A 24,216-nucleotide genomic window follows, 5' to 3' on the forward strand; every position below is an offset into this window, starting at 1 on the left:
AACAAGGACTCAGGACCCACTCCCATGAGTCCCTCTTCCTTTCCTGTTGCAGAATAGCAGATGAGAGGATCTAGGCAGCCTCAGTTTACCCAATGTAATCAATCTCAGGCTGAATGAGAAGAAAAGGGCCTGGAAAAGTTTAGAAAACGGAGACAAACCAAATGATTTTTCTCCTGTGTGCATGGGTGTGGACACTCCCAGCTCTCTCATCCAGGAGAACTGCCATTTCCTCCAACAGATGACATGATTTACCAGACTGATTAAGATGAAATCAACATCTAAGAACAAGAGTGTGCATTTTCTAAAGATCACTGGATAGTACTAAGGTGTTTTGCTGGTCAGATTTCATCTGCCCTTCTGTGTCCCAGCCTTTTGACCTTTCAAGCCCAACTCTATGGTTCTGTTCCTCTTTCCCAGGCCAGAGTTATCTTTATTGATAAAACATATAATTATTTACAAAAGCATGGCCACACAGTATGGATGGAGAGCTTGCCCTCTAGTTGACATAAACTATGTTTCTAAAAAACTACTGAACTCTCTCAAATTCTACATGCTTTACTTCAAAAGCTCCAGTCATTGGAGGATGAAAAGTTGCCATAACCCAGAATTTTTGACAGTATTGTGAAGGGGAGATGGGGTCGTAAATGTGTTTCTAATGATCTAATAGTACTATATTCTTGAATGTCTCCAAGGCACCTAAGACCAGCTTTTCCCAACCTGACCTCATATTCTTCCTACACAAACCTCATGTGAACCCAATTTTTCCTCATGTGAACCCAGTTACAATGATTGACATCCCAATCCACCTGCTCATCTAATGTGGTATCACCAGCCATCTTCATCCTTCCTCTCTTCCCCACTACCCCACACAGTCTGACACGGAGTGATGCTGAATATACCTCAGAAATCTCTCTCAACCATTCTTTCCCTTCAATTCTCACTCCTTTGCTAAATTTAGAACTAGCTAATCTCTTATCATGACTAATAAGATAAACTAACTGCTCTGCCTCCAGTTTCTTCCCCACCTACACTATCTCCCATCCTCCACCCTGTTACCAGATCTTATCTTGTCATGCTTTTGCTTAAATATCTTCAGTGGCTCCTCACTGACTACAGGAAAAAGTCTGAGTTCAGTGTGACATTCACATTTCTTGACAAGATCTTTCTACTTTACAGTATTTCCTCTCCCCAACTCTTTTCATCCTTTCCCAATTCAAACATACACATTCATGGTCAATGTCTTCGGTCACACTGGGTTTCTTACTGTTTCCCTAAATTCTAAGGACTTTTGTATCTTCTTGCCTTTTATATTTTGTTTTTGTTCTTGTTCTTGTTTGGAGACAGAGTTTGGCTCTGTCGCCCAGGGTGGAGTGCAGTGACATGATGTCTGCTACATCAACCTCCGCCTCTCAGGTTCAAGCGATTCTTCTGCCTCAGCCTCTCAAGTAGTAGGGATTACAGGCAGCCGCCACCACGCCCTGCTAATTTTTGTATTTTTAGTAGAGATGGGGTTTCACCATGTTGGCCAGGCTGGTCTCGAACTCCTGACCTCGGGTGATCTGCCCGCCTCAGTTTCCCAAAGTGTTGGGATTACATGTGTGAGCCACCGAGAGTGTCTCATTAAAGTGGAATTTCCTCTTTGGAGTACTTGAGCATCCATTAATCCTTCAAAGGACAATCATGTCTCATTCCAATCTTGCTCCACCTACGCCCCAAGACAATTCATCACACCGTCATAACACCTATCTGTAATGTATTATGGTTGTGTGTGTGTGTGTGCGCGTGTGTGTCTCCCACTTCTCCTATTTCCAGAATTTGAGCTCCAGATTCCAAACTTGTATTTGTCTTGGTATTTTCATTTCCTTGCTCAGTGAATACTCAGTAAATGGTCAATAAGTATTGCTGAATGAATGCACAAACTAATGAACCACATTTGAGCAAGGCTTATTGTGAGTAGATCCCAGACAATGCTATGAAGATATTAGAATATTACATTAATTATATAATAATTTAAACCAAGACACAGGGAACAAAAAGCAGAGACTAAGGATAGAAAAGATACTTAAACTCTCTAGGATGTTAAAAAGATTTCATTTGTAATAGATTGGTTTGGTAACGTGGGGATGAGTCCTAGAGAAAGCTAAATGAGAAGGTAAAAGAGTTTTCTCCTGATTTACTCTGACAGAAATACGTCTTTGAAAAAAATCAGTTTAAAACTTCAAACAGTAATTGCTTTCTGTCTTTAATATTTCTGTGCAACTCAGTCCCAGTTTCATGTTACCCATTGTTAAACTGATAGAGTTCGGGTTTGCTAAAGAGTGTTTTGCAAACACATCGGGATTAACATTAATCAAACCACTGTGTAAAAATACCAATTTTGAGAGCCCAGGATCCAGCTCCCTTTGACAGGGCTCTACCTGCCGCTTTCTGTTGCTAGATGCTTGGAGTCAGCGTTAAGCGCATGCGCCTTTACAACCATTCAATTGCCATGTCGAATCCGAATCAGTGATTCCTGTGGAAACCTCTGGGCGAAACCAGCGTGTCACAGTCCCTCCTCTGTCTCAAGAATTTTTCCCACAAGACCCAACTAATTTAATTTGTTTCCTTTCCCCAAACAACCAAACGAAACAAAACTGTAAAACAACCATTTCTTCAGTCCCAAATCAGAACTTTTGGCAAGGGAGGAAAGAGATCATGAATAATACGTGGCTATAGATCTAGAATCATTTTACAAATATAAATGTGGGCTCATCTTTTGCCTCTGTTGCTACGTGAATGATCTCAGTCACTGAGATTGAGACTGAGCAAATACAGCAGATATTTCATGCCAAATTTTCTGACTGTAGACTTTAGATGCTAGATATATGATCACTTGCAAATGATATGAGAATAAGAAAATCTTTCTTTTAATACCTTGGTCTTTTTACAGTACTGAGTGGTACCAGCTTGCTCTGGTTGGTCTTCATTCCTGGGTAGTTCCATTGTCCTGAATATTTATTTGCCTTTGCTGTAGAATGCGCATCCCAATGATTTCAATCTTTCCAGTTGGCAGATGACTTGATCTCGGACATTTTCACCGCTATTGGCTCAGTGACCCTCGCCTTGTTACTGATCCTCTTGCTGGCCATTGTTGCTTCTGTTGTCACCTCCAACAAAAGGGCAACTCAGGGAACCTACAGCCCCAGCCGTCAGGAGAAGGAGGGCTCCCGAGTGGAAATGTGGAACTTGATGCCGCCCCCTGCGATGGAGAGACTGATTTAAGAGCATTCTGTCCCTTCAAGATAGGGATCCACACACTGTGAATGTGATGACTGTACTTCAGTGGTCTCTGACATACCTGACGATGTTAATCTGCAACCGGGATTACACTGGAACTACAGGAATGATTCCTTTAACCACCTTAAAGACTTTCACAGTGGTTCCACTCGACACCATTGTTTTATTATGTTATATCACCCAATCACGAAAAAAGTCTGTGCCAGTAATTTCAGCCTTATAATTAGCAAAAACATCTTCCAGAGAATGAAGTCTTCTGAGCAAAGCTCCAGTGTCTATCACTGAAACTCTTTCCTCCTTTCAACCTGGGGACAACTTTTAGTTTTCATTTTAGGTTTCTGTACTTTCTGTAGTTTCTGTGTAAACATATGGCAGTTTACACAGAAACTGTAGTTTCTGCCATATGTTTACACAGAAACTACAATAAAAAATTGGCTACATTTCTCACTTCTCCTATCATGTGGTCAAAGGTTATTGTTGTATACCAGCGATGGGGTACTCCTGTATACTTTTGTCGTTCATTCATGGATTCAGAGAAAGCCATGGGAATGACCTGTGGTTCAAAAAAGTGACCCAATGGCAACAAATAAAAATCAAAATCTGGTTGTTCTCCTTTCTGAGTACTTTTTGCATTTTTGTGACATTACGTGTGACAAAAGTAACCTCTAGGAACATTTGAAGAACCTGTTTATGAATTAGATCTTTTAACTAAATCATCTCAAGTTGGTTACATTTTAAAATTATTACTCTTTGAAAAGGGTTGGTTAAGTCAAAATGCTTCCTAGATAGAAATCAAAACAGGAGGAAAACTCATATTCTCAAGTTCGAAAAATCAAGTTCTTTTCTTCCAACTGCTTTTAGGTAAACCAGTGCCAAACAGTGACACTGTCTAAAGGTAAGAACTCCAAAGTTAAATGTGTGCACTTTAAGGAGAATGTGTATAAGACTATGGGGTGTTTGGAGAAAATGCTGGGGCTTCTATTTTTATATTTTTTTCTACAAAGCATCTGGTTATACTTTTATATGTGCTTTGAAATATATGAAACATGCTACTCTTGTAGAATATAAATAAAATTTAAGAATAGATGCCTATATATTCTGGGTATATGCTCAACATGTCTAATGACATGAATTTTTAAGTCTGGTCTAGAAGAATCCATCCATCTCAACTATTCAAGGATATCATTACAGCAACTTCCCTTCTCTTCTACGTCATCAGTTTTCCCATTGTCCTGGGGCATCCCTATCAGCACCAAACATGCTGTCATATTTCCTATCATAAAAAAGTTATCTCCTGTGGCCCTCATCTCCCTCCAGTAACCACCCCATTCCTCAACCCCTCTTTTCAGCAAAACATCTACAAAGGAGTTTTCTGTATTTTCGGTTTCCCTTTCCTTTTCTCTCATCCTCTCTTGAACTTAAACTAATTTGGCTTTTCTCATCACCGCTCCATGATCTCCACATGGTCAAACACAATGTCCAGTCCTCAGTCCTCAGCTTACCTGACCTCTCTGAAGCATTTGAAAGAATTGTCACTCCTCTTGAAATATTTTCCACACAATGGGACACCATTTCATCTTGATTTTCTTCTTAACCTCACTGTCTATCCCCTCTCCATCTCTTTTGATAGTTTCTCCTCATTTCCTTAAACTCTGCTTTATTTTTTTCCATGCTGTTTATCACCCCCTGAGAGGTTGCGTATTTTGTTGTTGTCGTTGTTCTCTATTTTCTCTATCTAGAATTTAGGTTATATGAGGATAAGAACTATTTTTTTTTTTTTTTACTCCAGTATCTCTCACCTAGAACAGGCCTAACCCATAGGGAAAACACAATAACTATTTTCTGGATAAATTAACAAATAATGAATGAATGGTGCTCAAATTTGTACCTGCCACCAGAGAAATCCGAAAGTGCCCAAGATTTGTGTGGGCTGTCACTGGATGCACTGGTCATGAAACTATCATGGCTCTGTAGCCTATCTAATGTCTTACTCAATCTCAGGCTTTTTTATCCATATCCAATATTGCTTTAAGTGTAAGTTCAAGAAGAAGCATGTCTCCAGTGTCTACCTGTGAAGTATACCATGAGCTATATTTATTTTTGCATTTCATTTGATACAACTTCTTAATAGAAGTTCATATGGAAAAGAAAAGAAAGAGCTCATGCTTGAAAAAATAAGTAGCTGAGTTAAACACACACACACACATACACACACATACAAACTAAAAAGATCACAGGATATAAAATGGTTCTATTGGCTTAATTAATCTGAGTATTTGCTGTATTCCAGTATCTAGCTTAGAGCTTTGCATAGGAATGTATGTCCAAATACATGGATAAGTGAGTGCATGCAGGCATGAATAAATGAGTGATTCTTTCCATGTGGACACTCAAGTACACGGACATTTACAGGCTGCCCCAGCAAGCCAGATCTCTTTATCTTTGAAAAAGCTAAATATTCAATATCTAACATCAAGAATGCTTCCAAATTGGCCCCATGAAGTATTTGTACTGAACTATCTTTAACAATGTAGACCTTGTTTTAGTGAAAAAGTATAGTATCTGCATAATCAATGATGGTGCAGCTTTTTAATTGAGTGCATTTTCAAAATTTGTGTTAGGATTGGTTTCAAAGACCACAACAAAACACCACAGCAATTCCTCTCATGCTTATTTACAATGTGACATTGCCACCCCTCCCACCAAGAGGAATCTGTTTGCCTTCCCTTTGAATCAGGGCTGGCCTTGTGATTTGCTGTGGCTAACGTAATGCCATGGAAATGGTGCTCTGCCAGACATAAGAGGCTTGCAGCTTCTGTTTTCGCTCTCCTGGAAGGCGACCCTCAGACTGCCATACTGTGAAGAAGCTTGGAATGAAAATAACATGTCAAAAGAGAGTCCCAGCCAAGCCAGGTGTCCCTGCTGAACCCGGCCTTAGTCACCGTGCCTGCTGGTTGCAATTACTTAGTGACCCACATGAGAACAGCAAAGGAACCACCAGCTCAATCCACAAAATCATGAGAAACAGTACGTTGTTTTAAGCCATTAGGGTTTAGAGTGATTTGTTACATAGTAATAGAGAAATGAAACACAATTATTCACATCAATGAGGCAACCTAAGGAATACGGCAATATGAGGTACTTCTTTGATTCTGATTTCTTTGCTTTTAGAACTGCTGCTCTGGGAACTGGTGGACTGTACAGTGTTTGTTTGCAGAGCAACAATAACTAGTGCATTATGAATAAAATATGACACCTATATGTCAGATTTCTCTCAGGATGGCAAATAAGGGTGAAGAGTCATTTAATCCAAATGCAGGTCCAGAAGGCGCTGAGGGTCATAGTCCTTCTAGCGCAGCTGTTTGCAGGGTTTGGGGCATGGTGTAAAGTGGACACAGCCGGCCTACTTCCTGCCCTAGGGTGAACCCTGGCCCAAGGTAGCCAATGTAAAAGGCACACATCTGGTGTGAGTTTACAAGGAATGACAGGAAGCCTCCTTCAAGTGGACTCTCATGTGGCTTCTGTAGTCATAGTGAGTGCAAAGACAAGCAGGAAATAACAAATGACTGTGACTTAAATCAGCTGTCAAGACTTCCCCTATTTTATTCCTAAATTACCACCGCTTAATAGATCCTCTTATTTGAGACTGAGACAGGCATGGTCCCACAGTCTGGCCCTGTGTAGCCATAATTGTTATTATCATTACCAATTAGTATTATCTGCAGTAATTGAAGAGTAACAGTAATAGGGAATAGAGGTAGAACTAGAAGGCATCATAGCAATGATAATAATGATTACTATAACAACAATGAGGGATCCTTTACTGAGCCCTCGCTAGAGGCCAAGACTATCTTAAGCTTGCTGCACTAAATGCATTATGTCTCATTTAGACCTCATAACAGCCTTTGAGGGTGAAACTTTTATCTTCATTTCACGAGCCTTTGCAGACAAAGAAACATAGTTTTAAATTTCTGAAATGCCCCATTCAGGTGATCTGAGCTTAATCTGAAAACTGGGAATCACACCTGTATTGCACTGGCACATCATGATAACATTACTGGAAAATGCTTAACTGCAAGTAAGCACACAATACATAGCATCCATAGCATCTATGATTACTATTCAGATGAGATGAAGTGTTAGTAGGACAAATGACAAGCAGCAGTCATGTTTAAATGGTTTCCACACTCCCACCTCCTGCTTTATCTGCCAGACAAACCAAATAGGTAACTGCTTTCCTCCTATCCTCCTTCCCATTTATAATGTGTTTGTAAAATAAGCAGGTTTTGTGCAGAGAAAGATAATTTTTTCACGTCATTCCCATAACTCTGAATTGCCGCATGATGGTGGCCCCATCCAACTAAAGAATTTAATTCATCTGTAAGAATAAAATAAATGGTACACACCAGTTGTATGTCCTCAATGAAATTGTCAGAAATAAATCAAAAGGTCTCAGGTCTCTCAGACCTCCAAACAACTAATGATAGAGGGTTTTTTTTTTTTTTTTTTTTTGGTTGTACATTGTAGAGATGACTTTATTATTATGGCTTTTTTGGCCCTTTTAGGGTTACTCCTTAAACCACTTTTGATAGAAAATCACCATCATCTTTTTTCATTAACAGCAAGAAATATTGGCCCATGTATCTTGATTTAAATCATCCTTCTGATAATGATTAGCTAGCCAACTTTCAACCTGGTTTTATACTCTGCAGGGGCATATCTGGAGTGAATATGACTTTTCAAGTTTCATCCTGCTTTCAGCAAAAGTGGAGTTTTTACTGCTGTGCATAGTGATGACAAAAATGCATGTTTCCCATTTAAACCGATTATCCTATGATTTGGTACCCAGGCTTTGCTTTACATGGTTCCAGAAACCTGGGAATAGCATCTGTCTAATATATTTGGCAGTGCCTGCCTGAGCACAGCTGCTTTAATCACCAATCACAGGGTCTCCTAGGATGGGAGGCAACAATCTCCCCTTGAAAACTGCTCCCAAATCCAGATCTTTCAGTTTGAAGTGGAGCATCTTTTAGAGGTGCTCATGGTTTGCAGCTTGAGGCTCCTGGCTCAAAATTGAGCGCATTCATGGCTGAAATAAGGGAAACTGAATGGAAGCAAATATAGGTGTTATGAAAAGTCCCTACAGTATAGGAGCTCCTGGACCCCATTTTGACTCAATCCTTCATGTCAAAGATTTGGCTTCAGCATGAATTAATTTATTCAGCTACATGCTCAACATCCAGCTTTGTATGGTTGCAAAAGTCTTTTACCATATGAGGCAGGTGGTCCACAAGACAACTTCTAGGTTAGCTTTCCCATACAGAGATCATTCAAAAACTCTATTTTTCAAGGTCAGTCCCATTTTCTAATGCCCACTTTAAAAAGAAATTGCTCTACATTTGAATCACTTGGGGATTTTTTTTTTTTTTTTGGTAAAATATAAATAACTAGCACTAACCACCTGGAGTAGTTTAATTTGAAAATATTTTTTGCATAAAGAAAAATTAAGTTAAGCTGAACTTTACCTTAATTAAAGGTTAAAAATCATAATAAAAGTTTTCTTTTATTGGGTTTCCAAAGTCATTAGGTTTTCCAGGTCCAGAATATAGATATCCCATATAAAATATAGACATAAACCCAGGCTCAAATTTTTCTAAAAGTATTTATTATTTTTTAAATGCATTGATAATTGGTTCTCCAATAAACAGAAGGGAAGCCAGACGGTCCTCTTGATTGGTGATCTGAATAGAACATGGATTTCAGTTCACCACCCCTCCACTGCCAAATACCAATTTCATTCAAATATTGAATCTGCACTAATAGGACTTAAGTGTCTCAAATTGAACAAGAGCAAAAATCATCCATTTAATAAACTGTTTATCTGAAGCACCTAATGGCCCAAATCAGAGATTCCAATTATGCCAGTTTATTTAGTATTTATCGTGTTGATAGAATCAGAGGCCTTACCATGGGAGAAAAAAGGATGAAGAAAATATCATTCACAATTAGAGAGTAAAATGTAATGTCGTCATCCAAACTGACAGAGGGTAACTTAAATCATTTAAAATGAAATACAAATTAATTCTTCCACTTCTCCCTTGAAGAAACTGGCCAAACACACACCCTACTGCAAAAATCAAATTTGTTTATATTTACTAGAGTTCCAGTGAACTTTCAGAGTTCTAGTGACCTTCTGAAAGCATTTCAGTAGATTAACATCTGCCCTTAAGGGTTATTAGTCTAGAGATGAGATTATTATAAAAGACTCAAAGGTGTCAAAAGGGTAACTTATGTTGGAGAAGAGTGAAAATTTTTAAATATTGAAGTCTCTTTAGTGTCTTGTGATGAGCTGACTTCTGTAAGTATCTGTTCTTGTCAGGAATGGCAGCACTGGTAAGTCATCCAGGCTGTGATGGTGGCCTGCAGCAGTTTCCATCAGCCACTCCTATTCTCATCAGGCTGACTTTCAGAGGGCACTGCTGGACAAGGGTGGTGAGGATGTCCTCTTGCGTCGTATCAACTCTCCTAGGCCAGTAACATCTGCACAACTTAGCATTGCTCCCTTCACCCAACCTGGATCTCAGAGCTGCCCCTTCTTAATCACCAGGGAGCAACTGTAGGATAACACAACTCCTGCAACCCTGAGTTTAGTGGGAGACTAGGCCACTGCTACTGTCACACTTGCATCTCCTCAGAGGCCTCCCTCCATTCCAGACCACCCTTTCCAAGTACATTCCCTACTCCCTTGGAGAATTCAAGCAAAGCTCTCCACCTGTTCCTAAGGATGGTCCAATCTCAGGACACACAGACAAGAACCTGGCTAGGCCAGGATTCTACCAGATAGGTAAGCATCACTTAACTCTAATTAGAGGCCTACATAGGGATGTGGACAGTGAAAATCTGTCTAGCAACAAAAGCCCTGCCATCTTAGTGTAAACAGCCTCGGGCAGCTTCAGCTATTTTCTCTGGATCAGTGTCAGTCGACCCAGTTCACTTTCTCTTATTTCAGCATTATTGGCCTTTGCGACTTGCGAAGAGGAAGTATGATCTAACTTTTTCTTTCTCAGTGCTATTTATTTTTCAGCATTGATTTTTCTGTTTTGAGTTTAAACTTTATGTCTTAATTATTTTTTTGCTACCTTTTCCATCTAAAACTAGGAAGCAAACTAAGCTAACTTGTGACCTCTGGGCATCTCTCCTAAATTCTGCAACTCTCACATTCTCTCATGTATGAGATCACTGAGGTTAAATTAAATACTACAGGGGTCGAGCGCGGTGGCTTACGCCTAAAATCCCAGTACTTTGGGAGGCTGAGGCGGGTGGATCATGAGGTCAAGAGATCGAGACCATCCTGGTCAACATGGTGAAACCCCGTCTCTACTAAAAATACAAAAATTAGCTGGTTATGGTGGCACACACCTGTAGTCCCAACTACTCGGGAGGCTGAGGCAGAAGAATCACTTGAAGCTGGGAGGCAGAGGTTGCAATGAGCCAAGATTGCGCTACTGCACTCCAGCCTGGGTGACAGAGCGAGACTCCATCTCAAAAAAAATTAAAAATTCTATGGGAATTTGATGCTCTCTTTAGAGTCAGTCCCCTCCTTTAACCTTGACTAGGTTCTTTGAAACTGGTGTCAGCAAAATCCTTCTTTTGCTGACAATTTCAAAGATGCCCAGACCTTGAAGGTTTTTAGCACTTGCTTATCCCACCTAAGACTGTTCAAAACACAAGTTTTTGAATCATTCAAACATATCTGGGACACAAAAATCGGATTTTAAAACAAGTACATATATCCCCTTTGGAACACTACCCCAGCAGCATAAGAACCAACCCCATCTCCACAGTGGCCATGGCAGACCCTGCCCAAGAGAAGTCTGAGCTCAGATCCACCTAACCCTGCCCACAACTGGCAATATTTCTCCACTTGCCCTGGTAGTTTAAGACAAAGGACATAAACTTCTGGGAGCTTTATGGCCGCACCCATTGTCTGAGAAACCAGAATACTTCCCCTGGACAACTTAGGGCAAGCTCAAATCCCACTGCTACTAATGCAGCTGGTCCTGTCTTGCAAGTGCAACCTCCTGACTGAAGGCCAACAAACTCACATTTACAATACCTCTTGACAGAATAATACTGTTCCCAGGAAGGAGAAAATGGCTGCATGATCTCAGCTAACACCACTGCCTGAAACACCTTAACTAACCAGAGGTCCTTCATCTATGTGACAATTTCACTACTAGTGTAACCAGCATTTGAGAGAGCCAGCTCACTAAGCCTGTCTACAACCAAGGATTCTCACAATCTGTCTGAATCCCCTGTGATGCCATCAGAGTGGGTGCTGCCTACTGCTGGGAGACTTGAAGACAGGTCCTATCACTGGATGCTTTGCAAACATTCCCCAGCACCAGTCTGGAGTCTGGTAGCCACACTGGGTGGCTAGACCCAGAAGAGCAATAACAATCACTGCAGTCTGCCTCTCAAGAAGTCCCATTCCTAAGCTAAGGGAGAGAGTACCACATGAAGGGAATACTTCCAAAGGGTACTGTGGGAGAAAAAAATCTGAACAGTAGGGCTTGAGTCCTAGATCTTTCTGCTGGTTGGAAGTTTCTTATAAGAGAGACACAACTGCAGCACTGGGAGCAGTAGGGAAAGTGCGTACGTCCACCACAACAGGCAGGCAGCCTCTGTGATCATGAATGGTCTTGGAGAAGGGTCCTTGTTCCCCCCAGAAGACCACTACAGTCACATCTGGGGCTTCTCACATGGGAACACAGCATGGATGCACTTATAGACAGCCTTTCTGGAACAATTCAAGTTCATTACAGCTCCACGGGAGGAGCACTCCACAGATTCAGGCCCGTACAAGAGGCAGAGTCACAATCCCTCCCTACTTGAAATATCAACATTTCTATAGAGGAAAAGAGGTGACTTTCTGATCTGAAGAGCCAGTATACTGGGGCAGGAGTGAGACTATGAGGTGGATAGCTTTCCTGCAGGCCTAGCAGGGGAGCTGAGGTAGCTCCCACCATTCACCCTGATAAAACCTCAGCACATCTAATTGAGAGCTCCCCCAGCCACCTTCATCAAGGCTGGGACTTCTGCCCACCATTGGGTATTATATCTACCCACCTACCTTACCTACAAGCAGTGCCTACCCAGGGATACTGCCCCTATTGGCTTGAAGCCTTAATTATCAACTCAGTAAATAAAATACCAGGGAAAAATTAAATAAATAAAGTGTACATTATGAGAGAATGAGATAAGTTTCAAGAAATCCCTGCCATTTCCAACCCCATAGGAGACAGTGAACTTGCCCACATACTAAGTACGTAACTACCATACTCAGGATCTGGAAAAGTGGGTGCACAAAGACTCTATAACTAAGGAACTCATATATAGTCTTCATCCCTAAAAGCACCAAGAATCAAATTAGGCTAAAATAAAATGCAAGCTAAAGTCAGATCTTTAAGAGGGAAAAAATAGAAATTAAAAAGAAAAAACAGTCTGTCAAATAAAAAATAAATTCAAGAACAATTGGAAGAAATAGTCTACCCAAAAGAGAAAGAACCCAAGAAGTAATTCTGGTAATATGACAAAACAGGATTCTATAACATCCCCCAAAAGATCATACTGGCTCTCCAGAAAAACCAAGAAGAAATCTCTGAAGTGCCAGATAAAGAATTCAACAGGTCGACTATTAAGCTACTCAAGGAGGTACCAGAGAAAGGTGAAAACTAACTTAAAGAAATTTTAAAAACAATCTAAGATATGAAGAAAAATCTTCCAGAGAAATAGATATCATAAATTTAAAAAAAAATGGAACTTCTGGAAATGAAAGACACACATATGGAAAAAAAAAATGCAGGGGAAGGTTTCAACAATAGACTAGAACAAATAGAAGAAAGAATTTCAGAACTTGAAGTCAAGGCCTTCAAATTAACCCAATCAGACAAAGACAAAGAAAACAAACTAACAAAGTCTCCAAGAAATACGGGATTATGTAAAATGGCTAAACCTAAGAATAACTGGTGTTCCTGAGGGAGAAGAGAAGTCTAAAAGTTTGGAAAACTTATTTGAGAGAATAATTGAGAAAAACTATCCTGGCCTTGCTAGAGATCTAGACTTCCGAATACAAGAAGCTCAAAGAACTCCTGGGAAATTCAGAAGATCACCACCAAGGCCCATAGTCATCAGGCTATCTAAAATAAAGATAAAGAGTAGAATCTTAAGAGTTGTGAGACAAAAGCATCAAGTAACTTATAAAGGCAAACCTATTAGACTAACAGCAAGTTTCTCGACAGAAACCTTATAAGCCAGAAGACACAAGGGTCCTATCTTTAGCATCCTTAAACAAAATAACCATCAGAATCTTGTATCCTAAGAATCTTGTAAAACTAAGGTTCATAACTGAAGGAGAGAAAAAGTGTTTTTGAGACAAACAAATACTGACAGAATTCACCACTACCAAACCAACACTACAAGAAATGCTAAAAGGAGTTTTAAATCTAGAAACAAAACCTCAATGTACACCAAAATAGAACCTCCTAAAGCAGATATCTCACAGAGTCTATAAAGCAATAACACAATGAAGAAAAGCAAAGTATCTAGTTAAAAACTAATACGATGAATAGAACAGTACCTCACATCTTAATATTAGCATCAAATGTACATGGCCTAAATGCTCCACTTAAAAGATACAGAATAGCAGAATAAATTTTTTTTTAAAAAAACACTAACCAAATATCTGCTGTCTTCAAGAGACTTACCTTCAAGAGACTTACATGAGGACTCACATAAACCTAAGGGGGTAGAAAAAGATATTTTATGCAAATAGAAACCAAAAGCAGGCAGGAGTAGCTATTCTTATACCAGATAAAACAGACTTTACAGCAACAACAGTAATAGAAGACAAAGAAGGACATTATATAATAATAAAAGGGTTAGTCCAAGAGGAAGATATTACAATCCTAAATTTATATGCACCTAACACTGGAGCTCCCAGATTTTATAAAACAATTACTACTAGGCCTAAGAAATGAGATAGACAGCAACACAATGTTAGTGAGGAACTTCAATACTCCACTGACAGCACTAGACAGATCATCAAGACAGAAGGTCAACAAAGAAACAATAGACTTAAACTACACCCTAGAACAAATGGACTTAACAGATATTTACAGAACATTTTTCCCAACAACTGCAGAATATACATTCTTCTCATAAGCACATGGAGCATTCTCTAAGATAGACCATATGATAGGCTGCCAAAAAACAAGTTTCAATAAATTTAAGAAAATCAAAATCATATCAAGTATCTTATCAGATGACAGTGAAATACAACTGGAAATCAACTCCAAAAGAAACGCTCAAAACTATACAAATACATGAAAATTAAATAATCCACTCTTGAATGATTTAGGGGTTAACAATGAAATCAAGTTGAAAATGTAAAAGTTCTTTGAAATGAATGATAATAGTGATACAATGTATCAAAACCTCTGGAATACAGCAAAAGTGGTGCTAAGATGAAAGTGTATAGCATTAAATGCCTATATCAAAAAGTCTGAAAGAGCATAAATAGACAATCTAAGGTCACGCCTCGAGGAACTAGAGAAATAAAAACAAACCAAACCCAAACCCAGCAGAAGAAAAGAAATAACAAAGAGAGCAGAACTGAATAAAATTGAAATAACAACAAAAAAAAATACGAAAGAAAAATGAAACAAAAAGCTGGTTCTTTGAAAAGATAAACAGAATTGATAGAACATTAGTGAGCTTGACCAAGAAAAGAAGAGAGAAGATCCAAATAATCTCATTTAGAAATGAAATGGGAGATACTACAACCAATACCACAGACATACAAAAGATCACTCAAGGCTACTACTATTCATCTCCTGGAATTCAACTCATTCCAGGAGATGAATAAGTTCATGAAAATATACAACCCTCCTAGATTAAATCAAGGAGAAATAGAAACCCTGAACAGACCAATAATAAGCAGCGAGAATGACATGGTAACCAAAACAAAAAATTGCCAACAAAAAACATACGGAACAAGATGGATTAACAACTGAATTCTATCAGACATCCAAAGAATAGGTACCAATCCTACTGAAACTATTCCAAAAGATAAAGAGGAAATCCTCTGTAAATCATTTGATGAAGCTAGTATCACCCTAATACCAAAACCAGGAAAGGACATAACAAAAAAAGAAAACTACAGACAAATTTCCCTGATGAACAAAGATGTAAAACTCCTCAACAAAAAACTCCTCAAATAGCTAACTGAATCCAACAGCATATCAAAAAGATAATGCACCATGATCAAGTGAGTTTCATACCAGGGATGCAGGGATGGTTTAACATACCTGAGTCAATAAACATGATACATCACATAAACAGAATTTAAAACAAAAACCATATGATCATCCCAATGGACGCAAAAAAAAAAAAAAAAAAAAAACTTTTGAAAAAAATCCAGCATGCCTTTAGGATAAAAACCCTTAACAAAATAGGCATAGTAAGGACTTAATTCAAAGTAATAAATATGACAAACCCACAGCCAACATTATACTGAATGGGAAAAAGTTGAAAGCATTCCCCCTGAGAAGTGGAATAAGACAAGGATGCCCACTTTCACCACTTCTATTCAACATAGTACTGGAAGGCCTGGCCAGAGCAATCAGACAAGAGAAAGAAATAAAGGGCATCCAAATTAGAAAAGAGGAAGTCCAACTGTCACTGCTTGCCTATGATATGATTGTACACCTAGAAAATCCTAGGCTCAGCCAAAAAGCTTCTAGATCTGATAAATGAATTCAGTAAAGTCTCAGAATATAAAATCAATGTATACAAATAAGTAGCAGTGCTATGCACCAACAATGACCAAGCTAGAATAAAATTAAGAACTCAATCACTTTTATGACAACTGAAAAAAAAAAAAAAAAAAAAGGAATATACTTTACCAAGGGGGTAGAAAGAGCTTTACAAGGAAAACTACAAAACACTGTTGAAAGAAATCATAGGTGACACAAACAAATGGAAACACATCCATGCTCATGGATGGGTAGAATAAATATTGTGAAAATGACTATACTGCCCCAAGGAATCTGCAGATTCAATACAATTCCTATCAAAATACCACATCTTTCTTCACAGAACTAGAAAAAACAATCCTAAAATTCTTATGGAACCATAAAAGAGCCCATATAACCAAAGTAATACTAAGCAAAAAGAACAAATCTGGTGGCATCACATTACACAAATTCAAATTATACTACTATAGTAGCTGTAGTAACTGAAATGGCATGGTACTGGTATAATGTAGTCCAATGGAACAAAACAGAAAACCCAGAAATAAAGCCAGATACAGCCAACTGATCTTCAACAAAGCATACAAAAACATAAATCAGGGAAAGGACACCCTATTCAATAAATGGTGCTGGAAAAACTGGCAAGCCATATGTACAAGAATGAAACTGGATCCTCATCTCTCATCTTATAAAAAATCAACTCAAGTTGAATCAAAAAATTAAATCTAAAACCTGAAACCATAAAAATCCTAGAAGATAACGTTGGAAAAACTCTTCTAGACATTGGCTTAGGCAAAGAATTCATGACTAAGTCCTCAAAAGCAAATGCAACAAAACCAAAAATAAATAAATGGAACCTAATTAAACTAAAAGCCTTCTGCATAGCAAAAGAAATAATCAGCAGAGTAAACAGGCAACGTGGGAGAAAATATTCACAAACTATGTATCTAAGAAAGGACTAATATCCAGAATCTACAAGGGACTCAAACCAATCAGAAAAAAAAAAAAAAAAAAAAAAAATCCCATCAAAAATTGGGCAGAGGGCATGAATAGACAATTCTCAAACGAAGATATACAAACATCCAACAAACATGGAAAAATGCTTAACATCACTACTTATCAGGGAAATGCAAATTAAAACCACAATAAGATATCACCTTACTCCTACGAGAATGGCAATAATTACAAAGTGAAAAAACAACAGATGTTTGCATGGATGTGGTGAAAAGGGAACACTTTTTCAATGCTGGTGGGAATGTAAACTAGTACAACCACTGCGGGAAACAGTATGCAGATTCCTTAAAGGACTAAAAGTAGGACTACCATTTGATCCAGCAGTCCCACTACTGGACAGCTACCCAAAGGAAAAGAAGTCATTATAGGAAATAACATGGACATGCATGTTTATAGCAGCACAATTCTTTATTGCAAAGATATGGAACCAACCTAAGTGCCCATAAACCAAAGAGTGGATAAAGAAAATTGGGTAGATATACATAGAATACTACTCAGCCGTAACTAGGAATGAAATAGTCTTTCTCAGTAACTTGGATAGAGCTAGAGGCCATTATTCTAAGTGAAGTAACTCAAGAATAGAAAAACAAATATCACATCTTCTTACTTATAAATAGGAGTTAAGCTATGAGAAATGCAAAGGCATAAGAATGATATAATGAACTTTGGAGGCTTGGGTTGGAGGGAAGTTTGGGAGGAAAGTGAGGGATAAAAGACCACATATTGGGTATAGTGTACACTACTCAGATGACAGGTACAGTAACATCTCAGAAATCACTACTAAAGAATTTATCCATGTAACCAAAAACCACCTGTACCCCAAATATTATCAAAATTAATATTAACAAAATTTAAAAAAGAACAAGTTCATATAGTAATACTTCACGTTTCTTCTAAGCAGCAGAATTATTCAGTTCACTCATTTCCATGTGTTTTGCCAATCTAAAAGATATTAGAATGATTTTAAAAAATCACAAAATATCTTGCATTTGGTGCCAAGAACAATACAATTAATTGAAATCAAACATATCATCTAAAATCTTAACCTGGGAGAAAAAAAAAATGGCGGTGGCAGAGAAGACTACGCGAAACAGAGGACATAGAAATTTCTGAAAGAAGTTGATTATCTTGAAAGATATTTTTTGTTACTGTCCAGGTCAAAAGAGCAGCAGAACTCTAAAAGACATGTTCTGTTGTGGAGGGAGGCAATAATGGATTGAAAAGAGAGGGAAGGAGAAGATAATTAAATAAATACCGGTGACATCTAAAATGTGACAGGATGAGAAAGTTAAAAAAAAAAAAAAAGTTCACCCTGTAAGGAAGGCCACCCAAGATAAATTACAAAACAAGATGCCACTAATTAGGCTGAAATTCCAACATTGCTCATTATGGTATTCAGAGTATCCAGCATAGCAAGATAATATCATGATCTGCCTTATAATATGCCCTGGGTCAAATTTGGCCAGGATTCTGTTAAATAATTTAAATAGATCTAGTTTCAAATGACCTCTAAATTCTTTCCTGCCAGATTAACATTTTTAAAATAATTAAATAAATATGTAGAACAAACTAAATGTTAGTTGCTTGTATATACTATTCACTTTGAACTTTAAAATACATAATGATCTTTACTGTTAACACTGCACTTTATTCACTGACAACATTATGTAAAGAAAGAGATTCTGATTGGATAAAAAGTTTCACATTGAAATTACTCTTCCAATAAATCAGAAGCCAGACAATTTTGATCCTTTGGTTTGGGTAGCTCTTATAAGTGCATATAATACTTCCCTATAATTTAATTTGAGAACCTTTACCCATAATTCATGCACAAATGATGAGAAAATTAACTTCCTCCAGGATTTGGAGCTTCAGAAAGAAGTTCCTGATTACTTGCTTGTGTTTCTTTCACACTTTCAGCATTACTTCAGAGTTAGTTTTAATTGAGACTTTTAATTTTGCTATTATTGAACTCAACAGTATTCCTTTTGGCTTTGGTTTTGCATTTCTGATGTGATGTATAGTAAGCCATTTACAAAGGATGGATAATTTATTTATCATATTCATGGAGAGTAAACAGATCCTTCCAAAGTTCTGCCATCTTGAACTAGTGGTATTCTATGCAATTTCAACACCAAGCTATTGAGTGTCTGCTATGAACCTGATGTCATATTAAGAGCTGGAGATTCAAAGATGAACAAAACAAAATTTGTGTTTTTAAGTGAATAAGTCATAATAGAGTCATAAGAGACTGGCCATCAAGGTCAACGTGGATATCAGATTAATTCATGTACATGAAAATCAGTTATTCACTTAATTTTTTTCCTCTGATTCCTACCAGAGCATCTAGGAGCAACAGACACAAATAAAATATTTGAGCACCTGTGAAGCAGGGTTTAGGGAAAGGGCAAATAGGTAAACAGTCACAAAACCTTAGAGTAACTGTCACAATAGAAACTATACCAAGAGGGTATGGAATCTGTACTAAGACTACAGGGAAAAAGTGAAGTTATAATTATCTGGAGTTGTAGCTTCATTCAACTTAGCATATTAAGAAAACTGCTTGCTTATCTACACTGCCTTTTTGAATTCCATCTTGTCTAAATAATGACAATATTTTTCTTCAATTTTTTGTTTATTGTATAGTCAATCCAAGTTGCTTTATTTTTCTAGTTTTCAAGGAACAACATTTTATCACTTGATTTATTTATAAAAATCATCTTTTGTGGGAGCTGTTTCCTATGGTGGTCCAATGTGCTCTGAATTTTAAAGCACACCTACAGAGTGACTTTTCTTTACTTCTATAGGGGGTTTCAGAGTTGCCACTTGTTGTGGACTACGTTTTATTGTAATTTATTAGTTTGGGAGTACTATGATGGGTGCATAATAAACAGAATTTATGTACTCTATAATCTACTACAAACCCACATGAAGCAAATACTGAAGTTTGATTTATGTATACAGAAATTTTGTTTGTTGGTTTGTTTCTAGGTTTATTTTTCCATCCAGATCCCTAGGCAGACAAAAAGTTCCTTTGTTAGTTTTCTGGGTCAGAGATTGGAATACTTCTAGTCCCACCTTAATAGACTAGGCGTTCCATCAAGGGTCTTGACACAGAGGTCTTAATTTGTCCTTCATACCTCTTGAGGACCAAATGCTGTATCTGCCGAATCCCTGAGGATATTAATTTGATATTAACTCACAGGAACTATACCCATACTTACCACCTGCCACCTCACTGACTCACCGATTTGGCTTTGTTTTGTTAGTTTTGAAGCCTCAATTACTCGTTTTGGGAGACATAGCAAATACTTTAAATATTTTTGGTATGTTTTATCTAACACTCTTGCCCTGATGTTGAAAGTCATTAGATTCTTCCATGCTACAAAAAAAAAAAAAAAAAAAAAAAAAAAAGGCATGATTTCTTGGTGACTTTAAGACTATACTTTGTATGGAATCTGTATGGAGTGAGATAAAAGGTCAGTAAGCAAAAATGTTGACATGTGCATTAGCCTTCCTAAAGTTACATGGAAATGGAATGTTTATAACTATACTGTATGTCAATGATGAACTTAAGGAATACATTTTTGCCAGAAAATTGAAGAATTAACCCTTCTTTTTAAAATGAGAGGCCGGGCGCGGTGGCTCAAGCCTGTAATCCCAGCACTTTGGGAGGCCGAGACGGGTGGATCACGAGGTCAGGAGATCGAGACCATCCTGGCGAACACCGTGAAACCCCGTCTCTACTAAAAAATACAAAAAACTAGCCGGGCGAGGTGGCGGGCGCCTGTAGTCCCAGCTACTTGGGAGGCTGAGGCAGGAGAATGGCGTAAACCTGGGAGGCGGAGCTTGCAGTGAGCTGAGATCCGGCCACTGCACTCCAGCCCGGGCTACAGAGCGAGACTCCGTCTCAAAAAAAATAAAAAAATAAAAAAAATAAAATGAGAGAGATTTCTGATACTGCATTAGTTCATTTTGCACTACTATAAAGAAATACCTGAGGCTGAGTAATTTATAAAGAAAAGGGATTTATTTGGTTCATGGCTCTGCAAGCTGTACAGGAAGCATGGCACCAGCATCTGCTTCTGGGGAGGGCCTCACGAAGTTTTCAATCATAATGGAAAGCAAAGAAGGAGCAAGAGAGGAAGAGGGGAGGAAGTCCCAGGATCTTTTAAACAACTACATCTTACATGAACTCACAGAAGATAACTCACTCATTACCATGGAGAGGGCACCAAGCTGCTCATAAGGGACGTGCCCTCATGACCTGATCACCTCCCACCAGGCCCCACCTCCAACATTGGAGTCACATTTCAACATAAGATTTTGAGGGGACAAACATCCAAACTATGTCAGATCCCACTCACAAAAGACTAATTGCAGGCTGGGTGTGGTGGCTCACGCCTGTAATCCTAGAACTTTGGGAGGCTGAGGCAGGTGGATCACCTGCAATCAGGAGTTCGAGACCACCTTGGCCTACATGGTGAGACCCTGTCTCTACTAAAAAGGCAAAAATTAGCCTGACATGGTGGTAGGCGCCTGTAATCCCAGCTACTCTGGAGGCTGAGGCAGGAGAATTGCTTGAACCTGGGAGGCAGAGGTTACAGTGAGCTGAGATCACGCCATTGCACTCCAGCCTGGGTGACAAGAGCGAGACTCCATCTCAAAAAAAAAAAAAAAAAAGAAAGACTAATTGCCATGCTGATTGCCCTACCACTATAAACAACAAGAAATTCAGAGAGAATATATGAAACATTGGTTTCAGATGTAAGACAACAGAAAGCAAGGACTTTGATCCATGAGAAAAGAGAAATGAGTAAAGTAAGCTCTACAATTGCATGGACTTACTGCCTAGAGGCAGCAGTTATCAGGCTGCAACAATGTGAGGGGGACCCTTTCAAAGCCTGGTGTTCTCATTGAGCTGAAGAGACAGAGATTGTATTTGAAGAGGCCATGGCAGCTGGAATGTGTATAGCAGAGAAGTAGAGGATCGTTACAGATATCTACAGAGACGTCCCATTGTGTCTTTGCCTTAGATCCACAAATATGTGTGAAGAAACTACTCCAGGTCATAACGACTTATGTGAAAAGCATAAACAAAACAATTCCCAGATGTCAGATAGTTGGGAATAGTTTAGTTTTTCATCTGAGGGGAAAGACCTCCTAACATGGGTGTACAGAGAAGAGTTTTCCAATAGATACTGACTCAGTCAAAGGCCTAAACTAGCTTCACAATAAAGGCCATTCTGGACCCATAGTAATAAAGTTTAAAGCAAGCTTTTAAAAGGTAAATCTCATTTGTAAGGAATTTAACTGCATCCCAGAACAAAATGTCAAGACTATTTAAAGCAATACAATGAAATCTGGCATCCAAGAATATTTGGCATCCCATCAAAACTAACTAGACGTTCAAAAAAGCAGGATAATACACCCCATAGCCAAATTTTAAAAATCAATAGAAACAGGCCCAGAAATAACAGAGATGATACAGTTTGCAGACAAGGACCATAAAACAGCTATTACAAATCTTTGAAGATGATATAATGAGAAAATACATTGAACACACACACACACACACAGAGAGATCGAATTTCAGGAGGAAAAGTATAACATCTGAAATTTAAAAATATACTGGATATGGTAAATCAATGGTCATGAGAAACTGAAAAGCAGCCAAAGATAAAAGACACTATTTAGGCCGGGCGCGGTGGCTCACGCCTGTAATCCCAGCACTTTGGGAGGCCGAGACGGGCAGATCACGAGGTCACGAGATTGAGACCATCCTGGCTAACACGGTGAAACCCCGTCTCTACTAAAAATAGAAAAATTTAGCCGGGCGTGGTGGCGGGCGCCTGCAGTCCCAGCTACACTGGAGGCTGAGGCAGGAGAATGGCGTGAACCCGGGAGGTGGAGCTTGCAGTGAGTCGAGATCGCGCCACTGCACTTCAGCCTGGGCGACAGAGTGAGATTCCGTCTCAAAAAAAAAAAAAAGACACTTTAAGGAACAAAGGTATGAATTACAGCAGATTTCTTGTCAGTCTATGCAGGCCAGAAGACTGTAGAATGACCATATTAAAGCACTGAAAGAAAAAAACCATTAACCTGTAAAAACATGCAAAAAATAATTTTTCAAAATAACAGAAATGGAGAGAATTTATTGCCAGCAAATTTGCACTACAAGAGACAGTAAAGGATGTTCTTCAGGTATAAAGAGAAACGACGCATATGCAAATACACATCTACAGAAAGGAGTGCAGAGTGCCACAAATGGTAATTGTGTGGGTAAATATGAAAGACACTCTTTTCACTTATTGATATCTTTAAAGGTAACAGTTTCAAACAATTTTCAAAAAATAATAATGTATTATACAATTTACAATATATTTAGATATATATACGACAGAAATACCAAGGACATAGCGGAGAACTATCAGGTTTTTACACCATATATGAAGTGCTATATTTTTAAAGGTAATTCATGATAAGTTTATGGTATGTATTTTAAATCTAAGAGCAAACACGAAATAAAATTTTAAAGAGCGATATAATGTAAGCCATAGTGATGACAAAGTGTAATCATGAGAATCATTCAATTAATCAAAAAGAGGAAGAAAATAGGAAAAAATAAATAAATAATAAATGGGACAAATACAAAGCAAACAGAAGTATGGTGAATTTATTCCAATGCATATCAGTGATTATATAAAATGTGAAAGACCTAAACAATGCAATTGAAAGGCAGAGATCATCAGGTTGGACAAAAATGGAAAACTCAGTGAAATTCTGTATACAAAAAACCTTCTTTAAATATAATGACACAGATTGCTTGAATGTAAAAGGGCAATTGTATGCCATGCATACACAAAGTAAGAGCGGTATTGGCTATAATTACATTGGAAAGAAATATTTTTAAAACAAGGAATATTACCTTTGATCAAGAGGAAAATTTCATAGTGATAAACAAGGCAGTTTATCAATAAGGGTAAAATCAAAAGTTTGAACAGGCTTAATAAAAGAACTTCAAGCTTTATAAAGCAAAAACTGATACAGCTCAAAGGAGAAAAGAAAATTTTACAATTCTAGTCAGAAATTTCAATACTGCTCTCAACTGATA

The 24,216-nt window shown here is 38.2% G+C and overlaps 1 protein-coding gene across 2 annotated transcripts in view; it reads left to right on the plus strand.

Annotated features, from left to right (window-relative positions):
* Nucleotides 1–3,889, plus strand: part of CRB1 (crumbs cell polarity complex component 1) — a 207,904-nt gene extending 204,015 nt beyond the window's left edge. For both annotated transcript variants that reach the window (XM_001110912.5, XM_001110878.5), the window contains one exon: nucleotides 3,046–3,889. In XM_001110912.5, the coding sequence (XP_001110912.3) occupies nucleotides 3,046–3,261 (216 nt within the window). In that variant the 3' untranslated portion in view covers nucleotides 3,262–3,889. The remainder of the gene's footprint in view (nucleotides 1–3,045) is intronic.
* The last annotated feature ends 20,327 nt before the right edge of the window (nucleotides 3,890–24,216 follow it).

The sequence above is a fragment of the Macaca mulatta genome, chromosome 1, assembly GCF_049350105.2.
Source record: "Macaca mulatta isolate MMU2019108-1 chromosome 1, T2T-MMU8v2.0, whole genome shotgun sequence".
Classification (NCBI taxonomy): domain Eukaryota; kingdom Metazoa; phylum Chordata; class Mammalia; order Primates; family Cercopithecidae; genus Macaca; species Macaca mulatta.